The 24,560-nt window shown below is 40.7% G+C and overlaps 1 protein-coding gene and 1 pseudogene across 2 annotated transcripts; one reads left to right on the forward strand and one right to left on the reverse strand.

Annotated features, from left to right (window-relative positions):
• The first annotated feature begins 6,100 nt into the window (after positions 1–6,100).
• LOC137730500 (putative small nuclear ribonucleoprotein F) lies at positions 6,101–22,850 on the forward strand. 2 transcript variants are annotated; one of them, XR_015957942.1, is made up of 6 exons: positions 6,101–6,229; positions 19,834–19,921; positions 20,051–20,088; positions 20,233–20,297; positions 22,172–22,294; positions 22,521–22,850. XR_015957942.1 is itself a non-coding variant. In XM_068469488.2 (5 exons), the coding sequence occupies exons 1-5, from the start codon at positions 6,224–6,226 to the stop codon at positions 22,239–22,241; spliced, it is 267 nt and encodes an 88-aa protein (XP_068325589.2). In that variant the 5' UTR covers positions 6,101–6,223; the 3' UTR covers positions 22,242–22,501. The 2 variants fall into 2 exon arrangements, 1 of the variants encoding a protein (XP_068325589.2); XM_068469488.2 differs by lacking the exon at positions 22,521–22,850 and having other exon boundaries at positions 22,172–22,501.
• Positions 15,073–15,927, reverse strand: LOC148690163 (uncharacterized; annotated as a pseudogene).
• Positions 22,851–24,560: the final 1,710 nt, after the last annotated feature.

Raw genomic sequence — 24,560 nt, forward strand, 5'->3', positions numbered from 1 at the left:
AGAACAAGCCATTTAAGTCGCATGAATATGCTCCTATCAGCATATAATACTCCCACTGTTTCGTTGAAACAAGCGAGACTATATGGAACTACTAACGAACGCATTGCATCCTCATATGGACTATATAGTCGTTTTAGGTTTTAGGATGATTATGAACCGATTGATTTGATCCAACACGAGCCTTGTGTTGGACCTTGGGTTTTAGGTAGATAGTTTGTTGATTTTAGTTACGCGTTTAATCTAATTAAATTGTTATTTCCTATTGGGCGTTGGACCCAACTATTCCAATTTGCATACAATTAAACAAATAGGAATACATGAAATAAAGAGAAGGGCTTATGCCCTTTTACAACACATTGGAGGACTTATGCCCTTTACAACAAACTTGAATTAATCAAATTACATTCAAATCTATACTACTAAACCCAAACATTCATAACGTTAAGCGGCCAATCACATAGCTCAATTATCGAGGCATTTGGTTCATAATCACCATTTTCTTAATCAATCAAATTAACTAAGAAAGCAACTTTAAACAATTGGTTTTTGGATCCATAGAATTGATTTAAATGGAACTAAATATAATGAAAATCCAATTCTCATTAAAGAGACAAAACAATTTTTGTTCTCATTTTATTTGGGCCATTTTGCAAAAACACAAACTTTTGGGCCAAAATACAAATACACAAAAGTATCAAAACTTTATATAATTGCACAAAAGTACCCCACTAGAGGGGTGGCCGGCCAAGGATAGAATCATTGAGATTTTTGATAAAAAAAAAAAATTTTGTCAGTGGATTTTGGTGGGTGAGATTAAAGATGGTGGGGATGGTTTGAAAAGAAAATATATCTTTGACATAATTATAGCCATTTAATCATTTCTCACCAATAATCATCACCCATCAACTAATAATCAAAACTTTATGAAAAACAAAAAAAAACTTTTGAATCAAAACTTCAACTTCAAAAGTTTTTTGTTCTTGGCAAGAACTTCAAGAACATTGAAGAACACTCATGAAAACTCATAATAGCTCCATGAATGTTTTCACTTACCAAAACTCAATTTTTCACAACTCAAAAGAGGGTTAATATCCTAGGGTACTTAGGGGTTCCAAAAAGAACTTTAAAACCATTTTAACAAGCCTAACATGAACCCAAAAAATCACCCTTTGGATTTGGCCGAAAATCCCAAAATACTTGGCACCAAATTTTAGTTCCAATATTCATGCTTATATGAACTACATCTACAACATTTGAGATGCTAAATTTTCAAACAAAATTTATATTCAAAGCAAGAACAAAGCTTGTAACATTTACAACATTTAAATCACATATTATGAAAAATCACAAAACCCAAAAGGATCCACCATAAACTAGGCCTAGGCTCTGATACCACTTGAAGGAAAATTTATGTCCTAGTTAAGAACATGTAAAGAACATTTGAATACCTAGGCAAACTATTAACAAATTAAAGTAGGCATGCATCCAAAAACAATTCATAAAACCCATGACTTTCAAAGCCTAGTATATGGTGAACCATAACTCTTTAACAACATTAAAGAGAAGAAAGGATTTAGAGAATCATTACCCTTGTAGCTCATCCTTGATTACACAAGGGATTCACCCAAGTGGAGGGCCTTCAAGTCACCTCCTTTGCTTCCTTGAGGATTTGAGGATATGTTCTCCAAAACACCAAAAGCTTGATGTCTCCAAATCTCTACACCAAAGATTAATTGTGAAGATAAAAATGGATGACTTAGGGGAGAGGAAATTGCTAGATATCCCTCCCTAAGTGGCCGGACTCCCTTGTTGAAATAGAGAGAATAATTTCACCCAATTTCATCAAGAAAAACCCTAAATGAAATAAAGTTATAATTTTGAATTTATATTTCATTTCTTGTGAGTGGCAAACTTGTAATTAACACAAGTTTGGTATCCCTCACTATTCATGGCCGGCCTCTCTAAGTGTTTGGGCTAATTGCCCATTTTGTTTTAGTTGTCATACAACTTAAACATAATGGGCCTTGTGGACCAAAACACTTTTGGGCCCCTAAACCCAAAACCAACTTAGAAGTCCAATACGAACGTTTCGTATAATTAATTAACTAATTAATTAACTTTGACCATACTTCAATTAACCATTTAATTGCTTATCCATTTCATTTAATTACTTCACTTTCATCCTTACTCGGTGTACGATCCATTAGGTTCCAATTAGCGAGGCAGTGGGCGATGTTACTCTTAACTATCGATTGTGAATTGAAACCATATTTCAATTCTCCCTTAAGATTAGTGTTTGCTAATCTTTAGGGCTTCCACAAACCATGAGTGACACCTAGCAGCATGTCATGGTTACCCAAGCTAAGTAGAAGTGGTTGGAGAACCTATCCAGTTACAACTACAATGCAATACGGTCCTTCTCTAATACAATACTCTTAATCACATTGTTGGAGTGATAGTTTGTTTCATGTCTACTATCCAATGTGATACTTCCCTATATGATTCGCTTGAATAAGATTTGTAACAAACTTCCTAAGTCATATTCATATGCTTTGGCCAAAGACTCTCGAATCATATCTTAGAGTATTCTCCTTCCACCATGGAAGGTTAGAGATCCCTTGTTGTGCATTCATATGCCTACATGACTAGATAGCTTGACCCCAACCATGCCGTGGACACTCCAAAGGAATGCCATTTGACACGATCAAAGATCAAGGACCTAACCATTAGACATCTATGATGCCTCAGGTCAAAGGACTACTTTGCATATTGTAACCATCGAGTTCTTACATGACATGTATGTTTGAACTCTCTTTTGATCATAGTTCAGTGTACTCGATTACTCTTTCGAGCACCTATGTGTTTGTCTTAGTGTCCAACACTAAATGACTTGAGACTTGTCATATCCATACTTGAGTCGACATAACACATACTAACCTTAGCGGATTGTCAATGCCCAATTGGCAACCCTATGGCTAGGAACGTTTTAGGAATGAACATAAGAGAAAGGTCTCGAAAATCTAACTTACTTAGATCACTTATCTCTTAGATCAAATACATTCCTTGGATTCCCTTATTGCTTAAACACAAGATACAATAAATAGTGATTAACAATATGCTTTGCCCTCCATTAAACATATAAAAGTTTAATACATTAAGTATTCCAAAAAGCTATTACATCAAATGAGTGGCTTTGTGGGCGTACTTCCAACATACAGGTCTACCATCCAACCAATTGATCGAGTCATCCAGTTTGCTGATAAATTTCCAGATCAAATTACTGATAAAACCCAGCTTCAAAGATTCCTTTGATCTCTCAATTATGTTTCAGAATTTTATGCTCATCTGCGTCAACAATGTAAGCCCTTGTTTGATCGTCCCAAGGAAAATCCTCCATCATGGTCACAAAATCATACTTCCATTGTCAAACAGATCAAAAATCATGTCAAGACTTTGCCTTGCCTTGGCATTCCAACTCCCGGCTCTCTCAAAATAGTCGAAACCGACGCATCTGAAATCGGTTATGGAGGTATCCTTAAACAGAAAATTTCTTCCGAAGCTCCTGAACAAATTGTTCGTTTCCATTCAGGAGTTTGGAATTCTGCTCAAGCTAATTATAGTACTATTAAAAAAGAGATATTATCTATTGTATTATGTATTAGCAAGTTCCAAGATGATTTATTAAATCAAAAATTTTTGATTCGGGTCGATTGCAAATCTGCAAAACATGTTTTACAAAAAGATGTTCAAAATATTGCATCAAAATAGATTTTTGCAAGCTGGCAAGCCATATTAAGTATTTTTGATTTTGATATTGAATACATTAAAGGTAGCCAGAATTGCATCCCAGATTTTCTAACCAGAGAATTTTTGCAGGGGAAGAATGGGTACTAATCCTAACCAGCAAAGAAGGCTTCCAGCCACCCTTACCCAAACCCCAACACCAGTAAAACAAGAGTCTATTCCCGACTCTTCATCGGCCCTCGCCATTACAAACAGATTTACTCCCTTAGGATCAACAGTAGGAAATATCCGACCAAATTACCAAACGGCCTTAGCCACCCCTTATGATCCTTACTCTTCAGTACGTTCTCCAACACCTTCACAACCCAAAACACCTAGCTATGCTAAAACATCTCCATATGTCCAAAATCTCAATTCAGAAAAGCTTTTTAGCATCCCTCTTCACATTGACAAAAACCAACCCCCAGAGCGCATTGCCAAATTACTCCTTCCACCAAATTTTCATTTCTTACCAACTGAATCATACAAAAGCCTCAAATACTACCAGGCCATTCTCTCTGAGACCGAAAGCATTACTATTAAGCCAATCTACAGCACCACTCACCAAAATAAAATTTTATACCATTCACTTCATATTGGAAAATTTCTCATTGAGCAAGATTGGGGTCTTCCCCTTTATCATACCAAACCCCTTCACACCCAGCATGTTCTCATACCGAACAATAATTATAATTATTATGATTACATTCAAGCTTGGACTAATATTTTTCTTCATCAGACGGAAGTTTTTAGTCATTCATGGTTCGTGACCTTTGATAAAAGTTTCAGATTAAGATTCCCAGCATGGTTTCCAGACTGGTGGGCTACTCATGGCCCAAATATTTCCCTTGTCCCTGATGACCTTCGTCAAGCACTAAACAATAGTTTCAAGACCGGTTTTGACCGCAGCCGTTTTGACAGCAGGGTTTCCCTATTCTCTTTATTCATGGCCAAATACAAAGTTCCATGGATCTTAAAATGGAATTTCCAGTTAGACAATGGAGGAATTTTCAGGGCCCGGTGGGTAAAATGGTGGGACAAATTCAACCACCAGAAGATTATTGATCTAGTTCGTGCAGAATTTCCCCAGAGTTCAACCCCAGCAATTGATGCATCTTCTTCGCAGGCCTTGCCAGACACTCAGCAATTTCCTGAACTCCCGAAAGCTCAAGAACCAGTTTAATCTCTATCAGACATTAGTCCATCCTCCTCCCTTAAAGGAAAGACCAAGTCAGCCAAATCCTTTAGATCGAAGAAAGAAAAATCTTTAAAGACTACCCAGCTTCTAGATTTAGCCCAACAGCTCATGGCCGAAGCAGCAATGCACCAGAAAAAGAAAGGTTCCGACTCGGACTCTGATGCTTTTGATGCAGGGTCTCAGCCTCCCGCCAATTGGTCTGATCAAGTGAACCTTCAAGACGCACAAGATCCGTTCAACTTTTGAACTGCATTATTTGCCCATGTGATTATGTCAGCCAAACAGCATCATCAGCAGTAGCTGTTATCATTTCTTCCGCAAGACAAGGTCATTATTCATCAATAGTGAAAAACAAAAAGTCACTATTCATCGATAGTGAAAAACAAAAAAGTCACTATTCATTCAGCTTTTGTAAAAGTAACAACGTGACTCCACAGTAAAGGCTCATCATTCAGCCTGCTTTGCCAGCTTTCTTCTCATGCCAGCAGGATTCCCGGATCTAAATTGCAAGCTTCAATCATTCTCCTCCCTCTATAAAAGAATAACTCAGCTTCAGAAGAAGGACACAGTTTTTTAAACACTCTCTGCGTATTCAAAAGAACAAAGAATATTTCCAAACACTTGTAATACATATATTATTCAGGATGCCTGCGAGCTCCACCTTGTTTACTTGTTTCATTTGCCATTAGGCAACATCTGTTTGTAATCTGCATTGCAGTAAGTTTTCAATAAAACTTATTTTCAAAATATATTTGCATCATTACATTTCATTCATTATTTTCATGGAATTATCTTCTATGATTAATTTAATTCTTTCCTTTCATGTTATCATCAGTCATCCATGGAAGTTTCTTTTCAATCAACCTGAATTCTTTTTAATTCAATATATTGATATGCTACTCTGTTTTTATGTGTTTTACTTCCGCACTTTAAATTATATGGACGGCTTTGCCGCCTGCTGTTGTTAGTTCCGCCTATATATATAATATAATATAAAAAATAAAAAAAATTATTTTGGAATGATAATGGGTGAGGAAATAACATTTTAATTTTTCAAATTTTTATTGTGGATGAAATTATAATATGGGTAGAAAAATAGGATAATGGAATAGATCTAGTAGAACTTTAAAATGACCCGGACAAAGTGCGGTACCCTAAATACAAAAAAGTGAAGAAAAACCCTAACACTTACTCGTCAAGCTCGACTCTACCACTGAAGCCCCTCCTCTCTCTCTGTCTCCAATGGTTGTGAGTGTTTTCTTCTGCATCACATATGAATATTCTTAAATTACTATGCATAATTTATTTTGTGGCCACTATTTTTTTGGGGTGCTATTCCATGTTTCTGAGTTTTCCAATTTCTCCATAAAATTGAATGCAAGTTTTCTGAAAGGTTCGTTTTGCAACGAAATTTTGTTCCTTTGGAGATTTTAGTTTTAGGAGAAATTTGGTTTGTTAATTAGTACTTGTGATGTGACAACCCGTCCCAGAAATATTACAACGTACGTGTGAAAAGACAAAATTGCCACTAGTTCGATTTCTTTAAGTTTATTGGTTGTTTTTGAGTTTGGTTGGCATGTTGTAGGCCACACACACCTTCCCACACACCACAACCTTTCCTCCTGTTTCCTGCACACTGTCCCGAGTCCCCATTCCCTTCCCATTTCCTTTGAAACGTACGGACACACCCACACACCCATCAAACCTTCACAGATCGTGGAATCCAAGCACATATTCGAGCTCGTGAGGCTTGTAGGAGTCCAACTATACCTTTTTCAGGTAAGAACACCATCGTTTTCACGTCGAATCCACGATGTCCGATTTCGAGTACTGTTCATGCACACGTGATTTCTCATGTTTTAGGGAATTTCAAGCTTGTAGGTAGCTTGGTGAGGTCCCTAGGAGGCTTGGGGTGGTTCGTTTGAAGGATTTGGACGCCGGGATCACTAGTTTCGAAGTTGGCCGGAGTTGGGTTGATTTTTCAAGTGAGATTTCGTGGTTTTTAACCCTTGAAAGTGGTATGATTGTGTTCCTCTCGTTGTAAGCTTCATTTTGGTTGAAAAACGAAGAAGATATCGAAGTTTGAAATTTTCCCGATTTTTCGGCGCCGGAGAAGACGACGGAATATTCCGTCAAGTCTGACAGAATATTCCTGACGCCGTTGACAGAATCTATTAAATCTGGCGGAATATTCCCTACGGCGTGAGTTGACGACGTCAGCGTGCCGGGCACGTGCCTGCGCGTGGCCGGCGAGTGGGGGCGCGTGCGGCGGTGAAAAATTATTTTAAAAATATGGGGATGTTTGACACACCCCGACTGAGATCAGGGCGTGCTGGCCGTCACACGGACGTGACGTAACCATGTGCACGTGCGGAAGCTAATAAAATAGTAATATAAAAAGTACGAACAATTAAAAACTAGCATGCAAAGTACTAAAAACATGTGCTAGCGTAAGTGAGACGCTAAGTTCAGAGCATTAAGTCTACAGCAGTCCAAAGAAAAATGATATGACAATAGTACACCTGAGGGTGACCCTACGCTGGTGAGCGTTTGTCAGAAATGCCAGAAAAGCCCTCTGGGAAACCACCGAAACAGCTAAGCAACTAGAACCTGGAGGGGCGCAAAACAAAAGCGTGAGTGGGCAAAAACAAAGCTTTTCTAAAACCATTTAGTAAAATACGTTCTAACCCCTCGCCGTAAAACCTGTATACTTCCCAGAAAATAAACATATATACGTATGTATATAGATATGCCAATCATGCCCAAGAATATGCCATGTCAAAATCTCATAATGAAATGCAAGCGCTCAGGTATAAATCATATCAATAACATATAATCTGGCAGCCGGAGTCACCTAACGTGACCTGTACGGCTGCATATAGAGCTCAAATCTCAAACTCGATAACTGAACCTGCCCACGAGTCGGAACCACCTAAAGTGGTCTGTACGACAGGCCTGGGTGTAATACATATATACGCTCTAGTGCTACGATCACGTGAAGGCTGTGCGAATAATCGCGGGTCACCTACGAGTCGGAACCACCTAAAGTGGTCTGTACGACAGGATTGTGCACCTAACTTGGATCCAAGCTGAGCGTGTGGTGCGGGAGGTGAACATCACGTGAAGGACTGTGCCCTACTCTGGGCGGGAGCATTAACACCGGGGGTGCAGGTTATGAGCTCTCTAAGCATCTCAAACCACTACTGAAATATAAACATGAATAACATTTACCTGGCACTTACCTGTGCGTCCATAGCACCCAATATGCATATGTATATATATATATATATATATATATATATGCAACTACTAATGCAACCAACGATGCATGACTAACGATAATGTAATGCATGGCATATAACTGATAACCATTTAATCAATTTCTGGGAAAAATATAGTATATAGGTATATACAGAAAACCAAAAGCCCACTCACCGGTATGTGGACGGGTCGTAGCTCCCCTGCCTCGAGTGACCACGCTCGTCCTCGGGATACGTATCACCTATATGCGAAACAACTATAAAAAGGTTAATTTTAAAGCACATAACCAACTTCTCGTAATAACTTCTCATACATTGCTCAAATTGGACAAATGAATATACCAACGTGCTCTACACAACCTCAGGATCACACCCAAATTTTTAGAAAAATTTTCCACCGCCGCACGCGCCCCCATGCGCAGGCACGTGCCTGGCACGCTGACGGCGTCAACTGACGCCGTAAGGAATATTCCGTTAGTTCTAACGGAATCCGTTAGTTCTAACGGAATCCGTTAACGGCGTCAGGAATATTCCATCAGACTTGACGGAATATTCCGTCTCCTTCCCCGGCGAACCTCCAGCGACGTCGCCGGCGCCGGAAAAACTGGAAAATCTGTAAAACGTCCTAACTCCTTCATTTTTCAACCAATTTTCACGATTTTTGTACCAAAATGACGCCTAGAACTAGAAGAACATAAATATACCACTTTTAAGACTTAAAAATCGCGAGATCTCACCTATCACCAAACTCCAAATTCGGCCAACTTCGAACACGGCGATCCCGATGTCCACTTCCGTCAAACGAGCTACTCCGAGACTCCTTGGGACCCCACTAAGCTAGCTACGAGCTTCAAATTTCATAAAACGTAAGAAATTACGTTCGCATGAATAGTACCCCAAATCGGACCTTGTGAAATCAACGTGAAAACGGTGATAATCTTACCTGAAAATGGTACAGCTGCACTCCCCTCAACCACACGAGCTCGACAGTGGATCTGGGAGAGTGACAGTGTGTGTGTGTGTGGCCCAACACATGCCACACCACACAAAACAACCAATAACGTAAAAAGAACGAACTAGGGGTAAAAATGTCTTTTCACACGTACGTTTTGATATTTTCGGGACGGGCTGTCACAACCTACCCACCTTAAAAGAATTTCGTCCCGAAATTCAAAACAACCAAATAATGACCCCTAGTGGTCAAAGAACAACCGAGGATACGAATCCCTCATCCGATCTTCTGTTTCCCACGTAGCTTCCTCGACTGAATGATTCCTCCACAATACTTTCACTAAGTTCACCGTCTTGTTCCTCAGAACTTTTTCCTTCCAGTCGATGATCGTCACCGGTTCCTCATCATAAGTCAAATCTGGATTAATCTCTAACGGTTGAGTAGGTATTACGTGAGACGGATCAACAACATAATGTCGGAGCATAGACACGTGAAAAACGTTATGCACTCTAGCCAACTCCGGAGGCAACTCCAACCTGTAAGCTACCTCACCAACTCGTTCTGTGACCATGTATGGTCCGATGTACCTGGGACTCAACTTCCCCTTCTTTCCAAACCGCACAACTCCTCTCCACGGTGAAAGCTTCAGAAATACCCAATCGCCAACCTCATACACTCTGTCCGTAGCATGCCGATCTGCTAAACTCTTCTGCCTGTCCAGGGCTGCTTTCAGGTTAGACTTAATTACCTGAACATTCTGAGTAGTCTCCTCAACAATCTCCGGACCCACTAAAACTCTTTCTCCAACCTCTGACCAACACAACGGTGTGCGACAGGATCTACCATACAATGCCTCAAATGGCGCCATGCCGATACTCGAATGAAAGCTGTTGTTGTAGGCAAATTCCATCAAATCCAACCGCTGGTGCCAAGCATCACCAAACTGTAACACCGAAGCTCGCAACATATCCTCCAAAGTCTGAATAGTTCTCTCTGACTGTCCATCCGTCTGTGGATGATACACCGTACTATAAAGCAGTCTCGTGCCCAAAGCTTCCTGAAAAGCCACCCAAAACTTCGATGTAAATCGTGGATCACGATCCGAGACAATACTCACAGGGACACCATGATACTTCACAATCTTCGAGATAAACAACTCCGCTAAGCGGCCCAAAGAATACTTCTCTCTCACTGGAATAAAATGTGCCGACTTAGTGAGCCGATCAACGATCACCCAAATGCTGTCAAAGCCATTATGTGTACGCGGAAGCTTGTACACAAAATCCATAGTGATATTTTCCCATTTCCACTCTGGAACGGGAAGCGGCTACAACAACCCAAATGGCTTCTTCCTTTCCGCTTTAACTTGCTGACAAACAGCACACCTGCTCACATACTCAGCTATCTCCCTCTTCATACCCGGCCAATAATAAAATGGTCGAATGGTATGATACATTTTAGTAGCTCCTGGATACATGGCGTAAGCTGAAATATGTGCTTCATCGAGAATTTCTTTCTTCAAATCTACATTATTAGGCACGAACATTCTACCCTCTTGCATCAACATGCCATCCGAATCATGAACTCTGAGGTCTCTCCTCCTTCCTTGATCTCGAGCTTGAATTAGTTCTTGGGTCTCCCTATCAGCTACCTGAGCTTCAAGCACCCGATCTACTAGAATTGGTCTAACTTGGAAATTAGCAAGTAACGCCACTTCTCAATCTTCTGCTTCTAACCTCACTCCCGTAGCACGCAAGTCCGGCAAAAGAGGAATACGACTAGCGTACAACGCATTGATACGGCCCTGAGACTTCCTGCTAAGTGCATCGACCACTACGTTTGCACGACCAGGGTGATAATCAATCGTGCAGTCGTAATCGCTGAGCAACTCCATCCACCTCCGTTGACGAAGATTAAGTTCCTTCTGAGTAAAAAGATACTGAAGACTCTTATGATCTGTAAAGATCCTACATTTCTCCCCATAAAGATAGTGTCTCCACAACTTCAACGCAAAGATGATAGCGGCCAACTCTAAATCATGTGTAGGGTAATTCAACTCATGAGGTTTTAACTGCCGCGAAGCATAAGCAATCACCCTACCATGCTGCATCAACACACATCCCAGACCATTTAATGAAGCATCGCTATAAACCTCGAAATCACCACTTTCGTCTGGGAGTGCCAAAACCGGTGCATGAGTGAGACAATGCTTCAACTGCTGGAAACTCTGCTCACACTTATCATCCCACTCAAATTTAACGTCTTTCCTCGTTAACCTCGTTAGTGGTAAAGCAATTACGGAGAAATCCTTGACAAAACGCCGATAATACCCCGCCAAACCAAGGAAACTTCTCACCTCAGTGACGGTTCGCGGTTGCTCCCAACTCTCTACAGCTGCGACCTTCTGAGGGTCAACCAAAATACCCTGAGCTGAAATGATGTGCCCCAAAAACGCAACTTGATCTAACCAAAACTGGCACTTGCTAAACTTAGCATACAGTTTGTGTTACTTAGAATACAGCAGAATCTCATCGATGAAAAGAATAACAAACCTATCCAAATATGGCTGGAACACCCGGTTCATTAAATCTATAAAAGCAGCTGGTGCATTCATCAACCCAAATGGCATAACCAGAAACTCGTAATGACCGTAACGAGTCCTGAACGCCGTCTTAGGAACGTCATCCCTACTAATCTTCAGCTGATAATAACCAGACCTCAAGTCAATCTTGGAGAACACACAAGCACCTCGAAGCTGATCAAACAAATCATCAATACGAGGCAATGGATAACGGTTTTTAATCGTCACCAGATTCAATTGCCTGTGGTCGATACACAGCCTCAAAGTTCCGTCTTTCTTTCTCACAAACAAAACTGGAGCGCCCTAAGGCGAAATACTAGGTTGAATGAACCCCTTATCCACTAACTCCTGCAACTGAACTTTCAATTCCCTTAACTCCGTGGGAGCCATACGATAAGGAGTTAAAGAAATAGGATTAGTACCTGGAAGCAACTCAATAGTGAACTCCACGTCTCGATCAGGGGGTAAACCAGGTAAATCCTCGGGAAAAACATCAGGAAAGTGTCTGACCACTCTCACATCCTCAACTCTGCTAGGAACAGCCTCATCTAACACCACATGAGCTAGATACCCCTAGCAACCTTTAGATAACAACTTTTTCGCTCGCAAAGCCGAAATAACGTCATGTCTCACCCCACTCTGCTCACCCATAAAAGTAACCGCAGGTAGTCCAGGACGATGAAATGTAACTATTTTCCCGTAACAATCAATGTTGGCACGATAGAAATGCAACCAATCAGTGCCCAGAATCACATCAAAGTCAACAATATCTAACGGGATAAGATCGGCTGACAAAACAACACCCTCAACTATCACTGGACATCCTGGGTACACACGATCTACAATACACCTCTCCCTGCTGATACTGTTCTCCCTGGTACCATTGAGAACCGCCGGCTGAAGCTGGAGGATATGGCATATAGCCGCCAGAATACTGAGGATAGCCAGCCTGAGAATAGGGATCCTGGGGATACTGATACTGATCCAGAGCATAAGGGACAGCATCACCCTGGTAGTGGTAGGCACCACCTCGACCTGCCTGGCCATAGCTACTCGGACCCTGGATCTACTGGATCGGTGCAGGTGGAGGTGATAGGAGCATATTCATGCGACCTAAATGGCTTGTTCTCGTACATTTACGTTATGTTTCTTTAGTTATTTTAGTCCTTTACGCTTCTTGCGTGTGTTTTTAGGTTCATATGGCTAAGGAAGCAAAAAGATGCATTTTGGAGCATTTTGGAGCAAAATCGGACTTGGAATGGATAGCTTATGTTTGGAGCAAAAGGAATGGACGAAATTGAAGACCAAACTATCATAACCACATATCATTCATTTATCACTTAACATATCATTCATTTATCACTTAACATATCATTCATTTATCACTTAACATATCATTCATTTATCACTTAACATATCATTCATTTATCACTTATCATATCATACACTTATCACTTATCATACTCATAATCATCTACACATTTCAACCATTTAAACACATGCATTTCAACTCACATGCACACCCACCTCTTTCCACCTAATCCACATGCTTTCACAACCTAAAACACATGCATTTCCAACACCAAAACACTTCTATGCCGTGCATCCCATTCCATTTTCCAGCTTTTCTCCTTCTCTTTGCAGCCACACTTCCACATGCATTCCCTCTTTTCCTAGCTGTTTTTCCATCATTATTTCAACCTAACATTCACCCACATGCACCCTTTAAACAAACCCAAACATGCAGCCACATATTCCTCCATTTGCCGTGCACTCTCCATCACAATTCCAGCTTTCCAACCTAGCCACATTCACATGCATTCACTCATAATCATTCACCAAACTTGCAGCCACATTTCCACCTATTCTTAGCTGTCATGTTCCCTCTCATTTACCTATAAATAAGCATGCATTGCAGCCACAATTCATTCATTCCATTCACAACACAACACACAACACAAACACACATCTTGTGCCGTGCATTACCTTCCATTTCTGTGCAGTTTTTCTCCTCCATTGCAGCCACTATCCAACCACTTCCCATCCCTCCAAACCACTTCACACCCTCACACAACCTATCCTTAAACCTTGTGCTACAACAACGAGGAAGAGAAGAGTGCCTAAACGTTCATATAATTCAAGTTTGAGTTGTTGGAATGTTTAGGTGTTTCTTTGATTTCAATGTTTAAATTCAATTCTCTTTGTTTTGTACGTATGAGGAATGGAAGAGAAGAGTGCCTAAACATTCATACAATTCAAGTTTGAGTTGTTGGAATGTTTAGGTGTTTCTTTGATTTCAAAGTTATGAGGAACTAAACCCCCTTTAGCTAGGGGGTGATTCGAAACTATGTTTATATTTGCAATATGAATTGATTAACTTTCGTTGGAATTTCATAAGTTGTGGATTCAATTCGTTTAACCGTTTGATTGATAACTTATTTATGTACGTTTATTAAGAATGCGCGCTTAATTTTCATGCATGAATATGACGCTAGAATATAAGTGAGTTTCACCTAATCGTTACGAACTTATATTCACAAGTAGTGGAGGTTGCTTATAAACAATCGCGTTAAATGAATTCTTGGCACGAGTTTCATGCTCATCATAGTAACGAATGCCTCGTCAATACTTATAGTTTTCATAATGCTTAATGATCTTTGATTGTATCTTTATTGTGCTGTTCACGTAAAGGACTTTTGGAGAATGTTGTGAATTGCGTTGCGCAAACCCATCCAATTCATTAACTTAAGGAAAACTTGACGGTTAATTTAAGCGGACCTAATTAACCCGGGGTGTTGAGTTTCATAATTTATCGAAAGACCAACTGAGAATCAATCTTGTATGCAAGTGTAACATGTGTGGAGAAGAACCCCTTGGCTATTCCATCATCCATATTTTCATCACATTCATATTTACGTTTTGCCTTTAATTACAATTTGTGCATTTTAGTTAATTTCGTCAAATCAAACTCCCCCCCCCCCCATATTTTGTTAAGTCTTAGTCATTTGATTTGTTTTAGTATTTTACGTTTGTTTAGTTTTGCATTCTTTGAGTTTGGTTTAATGTTTTAAACTTTATTTGACGTTGTTTAGTTTTGCATTCTTTGAGTCTAGTATAGTGTTTTATATTGTGTTTTTACGTTTTTGAGTCAAATCCAAGTGATTAACAATCCCTCCTAATCCCCGGTCCAGAACGATCCCTACTTATACTTATACTACAATTGTCAAAAAGAGGGTTTAATTTGCGTGCGTATAAATCACGCATCAGGAGGCATGAAAGTCTACTGCAGTTTCTGCTGCTAACTCTGGGGACAATTTGCAGCCCTATGTCCCATCTGCCCACACGTGAAGCAACCACTGCTGCCACGCCTGCACTCGCCGAAATGCCGGTTGTTACACCTGCGGCAAACTGGAGCTCTGCCTCGACCACCATCACCCTGCCTCTGGCCTCGAGCACCACCAGAAAATCTTCCTCCTCGTCCCTGTCCAGTGGCACTGAAGCCACCACTAGAAGAACTCGAACTAGCACCACCCCTCTTGAAGTTCTGAGTCCTACGAGGCCCGAGCGACGCTTGACCTTTACCCTTGTCATCTTTCTTCTGATTGCCATCTTTTTCTTCTTCCTCACTCTCGCTCGACATGTTCTCAGAATCCTCAATCCTCAACAATATCTCGTAGAAATCCTGGTAGGTCTCACAGTGAGTAGTAGTCGCCATCGAACGCCACTTCTTCTTAGTACCTAGGCGGAAACGACGAAGCATCTCCGCCGGATTACCAGCGACGTCAGGATGGTAACGAGACAAATCAGTAAACCTGCGATAGTACTCATTAGCCGTCATCTTCCGCTATCTCAGCTCGGTGAACTCCTGCTTCTTACGATCAATGTACTCAGGGGGCACAAATCTCCTCTTGAACAACTCTTTGAAAACGTTCCAATCAGTCCTCTCAACTGGAGTCAAACGTCGAAGCTCCTGCTCCCACCAGGCTGCAGACTCCGTACCCAGAAACCATGAGGTCGTCTCGACCCACCTCTCAACAGGAAGGTTCCCCTGATTGTGCAACACACGGAAAGTCTTCTCTATGTGCTCTAACCATCGCTCTGCGCCCTCGTGACCCTCATTACCTTCGAACTTATCCAATTTCAGATTGTACATAGTCTCTAGAGGAGTCCTCTGGGGAGGGCGGATCGCCGACTGAATGGCGGTAGCAATAGCTTCCCCCAACTGAGCAATATCAGGGAAACTAGACTCATCAGACCGACGTGGCTCCCGACGAGGCGGCATAATTCTGACAGAAGACACCAAAACCATTAGAATACTCACAAAGACACAGGACTACCAAACCTAGGCTCTGATACCAAACTGACACACCCCGACCGAGATCAGGGCATGCTGGCCGTCACAAGGAGGTGACGTAACCATGTGCACATGCGGAAGCTAATAAAATAGTAATATAAAAAGTACGAACAATTAAAAACTAGCATACAAAGTACTAAAAACATGTGCTAGCGTAAGTGAGACGCTAAGTTCAGAGCATTAAGTCTACAGCAGTCCAAAGAAAAATGATATGACAATAGTACACCCGAGGGTGACCCTATGCTGGTGAGCGTCTGTCAGAAATGCCGGAAAAGCCCTCTGGGAAACCACCGAAACAACTAAGCAACTAGAACCTGGAAGGGCGCAAAACAAAAGCGTGAGTGGGCAAAAACAAAGCTTTTCTAAAACCATTTAGTAAAATACGTTCTAACCCCTCGCCGTAAAACCTGTATACTTCCCAGAAAATAAACATATATACGTATGTATATAGATATGCCAATCATGCCCAAGAATATGCCATGTCAAAATCTCATAATGAAATGCAAGTGCTCAGGTATAAATCATATCAATAACATATAATCTAGCAGCCGGAGTCACCTAACGTGACCTGTACGGCTGCATATAGAGCTCAAATCTCAAACTCGATAACTGAACCTGCCCACGAGTCGGAACCACCTAAAGTGGTCTGTACGACAAGCCTGGGTGTAATACATATATACGCTCTAGTGCTACGATCACGTGAAGGCTGTGCGAATAATCGCGGGTCACCTACGAGTCGGAACCACCTAAAGTGGTCTGTACGACAGGACTGTGCACCTAACTTGGATCCAAGCTGAGCGTGTGGTGCGGGAGGTGAACATCACGTGAAGGACTGTGCCCTACTCTGGGCGGGAGCATTAACACCGGGGGTGCAGGTTATGAGCTCTCTAAGCATCTCAAACCACTACTGAAATATAAACATGAATAACACTTACCTAACACTTACCTGTGCGTCCATAGCACCCAATATGCATATGTATATATATATATATATATATATATATATATATATATATATATATATGCAACTACTAATGCAACCAACGATGCATGACTAACGATAATGTAATGCATGGCATATAACTCATAACCATTTAATCAATTTCTGGGAAAAATATAGTATATAGGTATATACGGAAAACCAAAAGCCCACTCACTGGTATGTGGACGGGTCGTAGCCCCCCTGCCTCGAGTGACCACGCTCGTCCTCGGGATACGTATCACCTATATGCGAAACAACTATAAAAACGTCAATTTTAAAGCACATAACCAACTTCTCGTAATAACTTCTCATACATTGCTCAAATTGGACAAATGAATATACCAACGTGCTCTACACAACCTCAGGATCACACCCAAATTTTTAGAAAAATTTTCCACCGCCGCACGCGCCCCCATGCGCCGGCCAAGCGCAGGCACGTGCCTGGCACGCTGACGGCGTAAACTGACGCCGTAAGGAATATTCCGTTAGTTCTAACAGAATCCATTAACGGCGTCAGCAATATTCCGTTAGACTTGGCGGAATATTCCGTCTCCTTCCCTGGCGAACCTCCGACGACGTCGCTGGCGCCGGAAAACTGGAAAATCTTTAAAACGTCCTAACTCCTTCATTTTTCAACCAATTTTCACGATTTTTGTACCAAAATGACGCCTAGAACTAGGAGAACATAAATATACCACTTTTAAGACTTAAAAATCGCGAGATCTCACCTGTCACCAAACTCCAAATCCGGCCAACTTCGAACACGGCGATCCCGATGTCCACTTCCGTCAAACGAGCTACTCCGAGACTCCTTGGGACCCCACTAAGCTAGCTACGAGCTTCAAATTTCATAAAACGTAAGAAATTATGTTCGCATGAATAGTACCCCAAATCGGACCTTGTGAAATCAACGTGAAAATGATGATAATCTTACCTGAAAATGGTACAGGTGCACTCCCCTCAACCACACGAGCTCGACAGTGGTCTTGGTTCCCTCGATCTGCTAAGGTTTGATGGGTTTGGGGGTGTGTCCGTACGTTCGAAGGAAGAGGAAGGAATGGGAGCACGGGAGAGAGACAGGGAAAGGGATAGGGGATCTGGGAGAGTGACAGTGTGTGTGTGTGTGGCCCAACACATGCCACACCACACAAAACAACCAATAACGTAAAAAGAACAAACTAGGGGTAAAAATGTCTTTTCACACGTACGTTTTGATATTTTCGGGATGGGCTGTCACAATGTTCCTGAGGTTGAGTAGATCACGTTGGTGTATTCATACACCCCATTTGAGCATTGTATGAGAAGTTATTTCTAAAGGTTGGTTATGTGCTTTAAAATTAACGTTTTTGTAGTTGTTTCGCATATAGGTGATACATATCCCGAGGACGAGCGTGGTCACTCGAGGCAGGGGGCCTACGACCCTTCCACATACCAGTGAGTGGGCTTTTGGTTTTCCGTATATACCCATATACTTATATTTTCCCAGAAATCGATTTGAATTGTTATTTGCCATATGCCATGCATTATATTATCGTTGTTTATGCATCGTTAGTTGCATTATTAATCGTATATATATACATATACATATTGGGTGCTGCGGACGCACAGGTAAGTGCTAGGTAAGTGTTATTCATGTTTACATTCAGAGGCGATTTAAGATGCTTAGAGAGCTCATAACATGCACCCCCGGTGTTAGTGCTCCCGCCCAGGGTAGGGCACAGTCCTTCATGTGATGTTCACCTCCCGCACCACACGCTCAGCTTAGATCCAAGTTAGGTGCACAGTCCTGTCGTACAGACCACATTAGGTGGTTCCGACTCGTAGGTGACCCGCGACTATTCGCACAGCCTTCACGTGATTGTAGCACTAGAGCGTTTATATGTATTACACCCAAGCCTGTCGTACAGACCACTCTAGGTGGTTTCGACTCGTGTGCAGGTCCAGTTAGTGAGATTGAGATTTGAGCTCTAGATTCAGCCGTACAGGTCACGTTAGGTAACTTCGGCTGCCAGATTATATGTTAATGATATGATTTGTACGTGAGCACTTGCATTTCATTTTGAGGTTTTGGCATGGCATTTTTTTGAGCATGATTGGTATATATATACGTATATCTATTTTCTGGGAAGTATACAGGTTTTACGGCGAGGGGTTAGAACGTATTTATTAACGGTTTTCGAAAAGCTTTGTTTTTACCCACTCACGCTTTTGTTTTGCGCCCCTCCAGGTTCTAGTTGTCCAGCAGGTTTGGTGGTTTCCCAGAGGGCTTTCCTAGCGTTTTTGACAGACGATCACCAGCGTAGGGTCACCTTCGGGTGTACTATTGTCGCATCATTTTTCTTTTGGACTGCTTTAGGCTTATTGCTCTGAACTTGTGTCTCACTTACGCTAGCACTTGTTTCTATTACCTTTGTATGCTAGTTTTTATGATTCGTACTATTTACATTACTATTTTACTAGCTTCCGCACTGTGCACATGGCTACATCACTTCCACGTGACGGCCAGCATGCCCTGATCTAGGTCGGGGTGTGTCATGTGAGATATGGATGTATGTATGTTTCAATTCATGATGTTTTATTTATGGTAGATTATAAAACAGTGTTGAAGTAGAGTAAATTACACGAGAATATGGTTGCAATCTGTCCCATGTTTAATTAGATTCACTTGTTGAACATAAAGCATGTTCTGGATTTTGATTAGCTTGTTTATGTTCATAATGCAGACAATACCAGTTAACCCAAAGCCGTTCCTGAATAATCTGACTGGAAAGACTGTCATTGTGAAACTTAAATGGGGAATGGAGTACAAAGGTATGTTGCTTACGGTTATGAAAAAGTATTGGATACTTGTGCCGTGTTTTCTTTTGTTTCCTTGTGCAGTTAACTTTATTTATCGCAAGCTTAGTGTATCCCTAATCCTGATTTTAAGGCTCTGTTCAGGTTTTCTTGTCTCGACAGATGCCTATATGAACTTGCAGGTACTATTATAAACTTCAACTCTTTATGTTTTCATATTCCGAGTACATACCTTTAGCTTGTTTTTGCTTCTTTCTTTCCTTTTTATTTGTGAGATAGAAGTTTGAAGCTGATATGTGTTTAATATTGAAATCTTATATGTATAGTTCGCAAACACTGAAGAATATGTTGATGGACAATCCACTGGAAACCTTGGAGAGATTTTGATCAGGTGAGTTCATTTGAATGCTTTAGTCTTCGTATCTGTACTCTTCCCTGGAATCTATGGTTTGAATGTGCTTTGTATTTTGTCTTTGCTAGATTTGTAGCATATAGTATGACTTCTTTTTCCTAGAAAGCATATATGACATGTAATGTATAGGAACCACAAATGACATAGGGAGTGACGAGCACAGTGATCAGTCCCTAACTGAATGGAGGCAATTGATGCCTGACCCTGTACATTCCAAAAGTTAACGTCACATATCGATTACTGTTAATGTTGATGGTCCTCCCAGCTTTTGTTGGGAACTCGTCCGATGATGGTGGTGTCATATCCTATCACCTTGTGGAGTAGTGTCACTGCTTTTACCATTTGGGATTGGCCATGAGACCAACATCTAGCATACAGAGTAACTTTGAAGCGTCCCATGGATTCGGTCAACAATTTACGAATCTCTCTGAACGAAGTTTGATGGGGGACATTGATCAGTCCATAACTGAACGGAGCAGGCAATCAATGCTTGTACATTCCAAAAGTTAACGCCGCATATCAAGTACTGTTAACGTTAATGGTGCTCCCAGATCTTGTTAGGGCTCCTCCTTTGATGTTGGTGTCATATCGTATCGCCTTGTGGAGCAGTGCCACTGCCTTTACCATTTGGATTGGCCATGAGACCGACATTTTGTTTTATAATTTTACAAATAACATATGGACTAACTTTAAAGCTTCCGTTGGATTTGGTCAACAATGTATCGGAGGAGTGTCTAGTTTATTATGAGTCATACGAATCTTTCTGAATGAAATGTGACGGGGGACATTGATCAGTCCCTAACTGAACGCAGCAGTCAATCAATGCTTGTACATTCCAAAAGTTAACGTCACATAACAAGCCATGTTAACGTTGATGGTGCTCCCTGATCTTGTTGGGGGCTCCTCGTTTGAGGTTGGTGTCAAGTCCTATCGCCTTGTGGAGCAGTGTCACTGCTTTTACCATTTGGGATCGGCCATGAGACCAACTTTTTGTTTCCTAATTTTACAAATAATGTATGGTGTATCTTTGAAGCTTCCCATGGATTTGGTCAACAATGTATCAAAGGAGTGTCTAGTTTATTATGAGTCATACAAATCTCTCATAATGAAATTTGATGGGGGACAATGATCAGTCCCTAACTGGATTTGGTCAGCTACGTAGTAGAGGAGTGTCTAGTCTATTTTCACTTGTATCTACATTAAAAGGCTGCAATAGTAACCATACGAATCTCTTTCTCTCTCTCTTCCCCCTCCCCGCCCCTATTTTTTTCTCCTCTCTTTGGAGAACATAGTACGTAGTTACCAGTCCCATTTTAACTCTGTGTACCTTTGCTTTTCTTATCATGGTGTTCAAATTTCAATAGAGAATGTTCTGTCTAGAGTACGTAAAATTTTACTTTCAAACGAACAGGAAGGGTATATTGGGATAATTCTGAACACCCTTGAGTAAGAAAGTTGGGAACATAGGATGAAAGGAGATAATACAAAGTTGAGTGTTAATTTGATGGGAGTGCGTTCGAATAGAAGGTTGAGAATAGAGATATCCATCTGGAGTAGAAGCCTAATATTTGTTGATTCAGAAATTCCATTCGGTCATTCTCCTTTGGCATGTATATATTCCCTCTGCGTATTGGATATCTCTAATTCTTCCTTTTTGTAACGTAGGATGTTAGTGAGATTTGTAACAAACTGCCAGTAGTTAAGGATGATAGATCATTCAAGCTCTCAATTTTATAGTCTATACAACCTGTTTCCTAGCTAAGATAGGGGATGGCTACACATGATAAGCACAATGCACGTACATTCCAAAACCTTAGTTTTCAACGAGGATCTTTTCATGTTTCCTTGTGCAGATGCAATAATGTTCTGTATCTTCGTGGGGTGCCAGAGGATGAAGAAATTGAAGATGCTGAACGGGAATGAGATGTGGACTTTGCAGCAGTGATCTTGCATGAAAAACAGTACTCGAGGAAGCAGTATTTTATCTCCACTTACGCTGTTGCATTTCTTGTTTTAACGTGGAGTTGTTAGGTTGTATTTGTATTGTATGTTAAATCAACATGCCCGTGCCATTTAAAAGGGCTGTAGCTGACAAATGGTTCTCAAACTTGAATGCGACTGTAACAAACCTGAGACAGCCTGAGTAGTAGCATGTAGACTGCATTGTCCTTGATCATAAGTAGTTTCATTTCTTTTTTGCAGCTTCCTATGTGATTGTGACGTATCTAATGTTCTGCTGTATCCGACTCCTTGGGCAAGTTTCAAAGTGAATGATACTCAATATGTGAATTCAAATTATCTACGTCCTTGTTCCAAAGAGGATTGAATGCTTGATGCAAGTGGTGGATTGGTGTGGTGGTTAGGTCTTTCTCTTCAATTCACTGTGTTCCGGCCGTGTTCAAACTCACCCCCTCCGCCTCCTCTAGAGAGTGCTCGTTTCATATAATGGATTGAATAGGATGATATATTGAATGTAAATGAGAATGAATTTTCATTTTGGAAGAATTAGAAGCAGTTAGACATGAAGAAAATTTCTCCTTTTAATTCTCCCATTTTGGGGAGGATTGTTTTGATAACTTTTGTTCTTCAGTAGTCCTTCTTCTACATCTATGTTGGTCACAATATTCTTTCAATTTACCCTAGAAACAGTGTTTTATCCATTCTAGTCTAATCATGCATACCAAACAAGGTTTCAACTTGGCTCCTCAATGGTTCCTCAATTCACCATGTGGCCAATTTAAGGAACTTCATGTTTATGATCGGGATCGTTCATTTTATGAAACACTTTGTAAAGATAATAATTTCTAGAAAAAAAATCAATAAATATTATGAAACCATTTGATCATCGAACTATATAAAAACAGATGGACGGATTCTATTAAAGTATTAATAATCGTCTAATCTCTGTCCACCCTACCCCAATTGCTAACGCTAATGTCAATCGTCTACTCGGGTGTGGTCATTCCTAACCGTTAATGCGTATTGCCGGCCGTAACACTGCCAATCCAATAATTTGAGTTGGCGCCGGCCTGAAACTTGCGGTCCGAGTAAAGTGCCAAGACATGATCCTCACGTGCCCAAGTAAAAATTGACAATTGAAAATTACTTAAACATGACAAATTGCGTGGTCCTATATTTGCTGATTTTTTTCTTTTTTTCTTTCTCTTCTTTTAGTGGTAGAAACATGTCACCGATAAGATGCCCGTCATTGCACGTAAGAGAGATTCTAGAGAAAATTGTAACAATGGTCTCTCAAATTTAACTCAATTGGAGCAATGATTCCTCAATTACAAATTCATAACCATTAGTCCTTTTACTCATCAAAACTTGTAGATATGATCATTTTCGTCAACTCCATTAAAACTTCCGTCAAAATGAGTCGTGTGCCACGCATGTAAGTTTGAATTAAGGGGCAAATATGGAAAACTAAATCAAAAAACAAATTGTAGCAATGGTCCCTCAACTTTAACCCAATTAGAGAAATGATCCCTTAACTTTAACTCAATTGAAGCAATGGTCCCTCAAGTTTAACCCTGTTGTTGCAATGATCCTTCCAACATGAGTCATTTCAATAAAATTCTGATGGAGTTAATGAAAATGACTATAGCTACATGTTTTGATGAATTAAGAAACTCATGGTCATGGATTTTTAGTTGATGGATCATTACTCTAATTGGGTTAAAGTTAAGGACCATTACTACAATTTTCTCAAAGATTCTAACTTGTTTTTCAGTGTGGCTACAATATCTTGTGATTTTAAGTGCAGCTTAATGGAGTAAATGAAAGGATCTGGTTCTTTAAATCTCACTCGTTTTATTTTACGTTGCACTAAATGCAACGTGGCATTGTAGGTTTTTTGCTTGTATAGAACTGTGAACATCACATTTGAATTGTAACATCCCACATTACCCAAGGGAGAGGATCATATAAACCTTATATGTATATTCCCATCTCTACCTAGCACGAGGCATTTTGGGAGCTCACTGCCTTCGGAGTTCATCGAAACTCCGAAGTTAAGCGAGTTCGCGCAAGAGCAATCTCAGGATGGGTGACCCACTGAGAAGTTCTCGTTTGAGTTCCTAAAAACAAAACTGTGAGAGCGTGGTCGGGGCCCAAAGCAGACAATATCGTGCTACGGTGGAGTTAAGCCTGGAATATGGTGGGAGCCCGGGGCGGGGTGAGACATGAATTGCATTTTTTCCTTTTTAATTTATTTAGTTGCTGAAGTTCAAATTGTAATAT

The sequence above is a fragment of the Pyrus communis genome, chromosome 16 (assembly GCF_041283825.1).
Source record: "Pyrus communis isolate YQ-2024b chromosome 16, ASM4128382v1, whole genome shotgun sequence".
Taxonomy (NCBI): Eukaryota; Viridiplantae; Streptophyta; class Magnoliopsida; order Rosales; family Rosaceae; genus Pyrus; species Pyrus communis.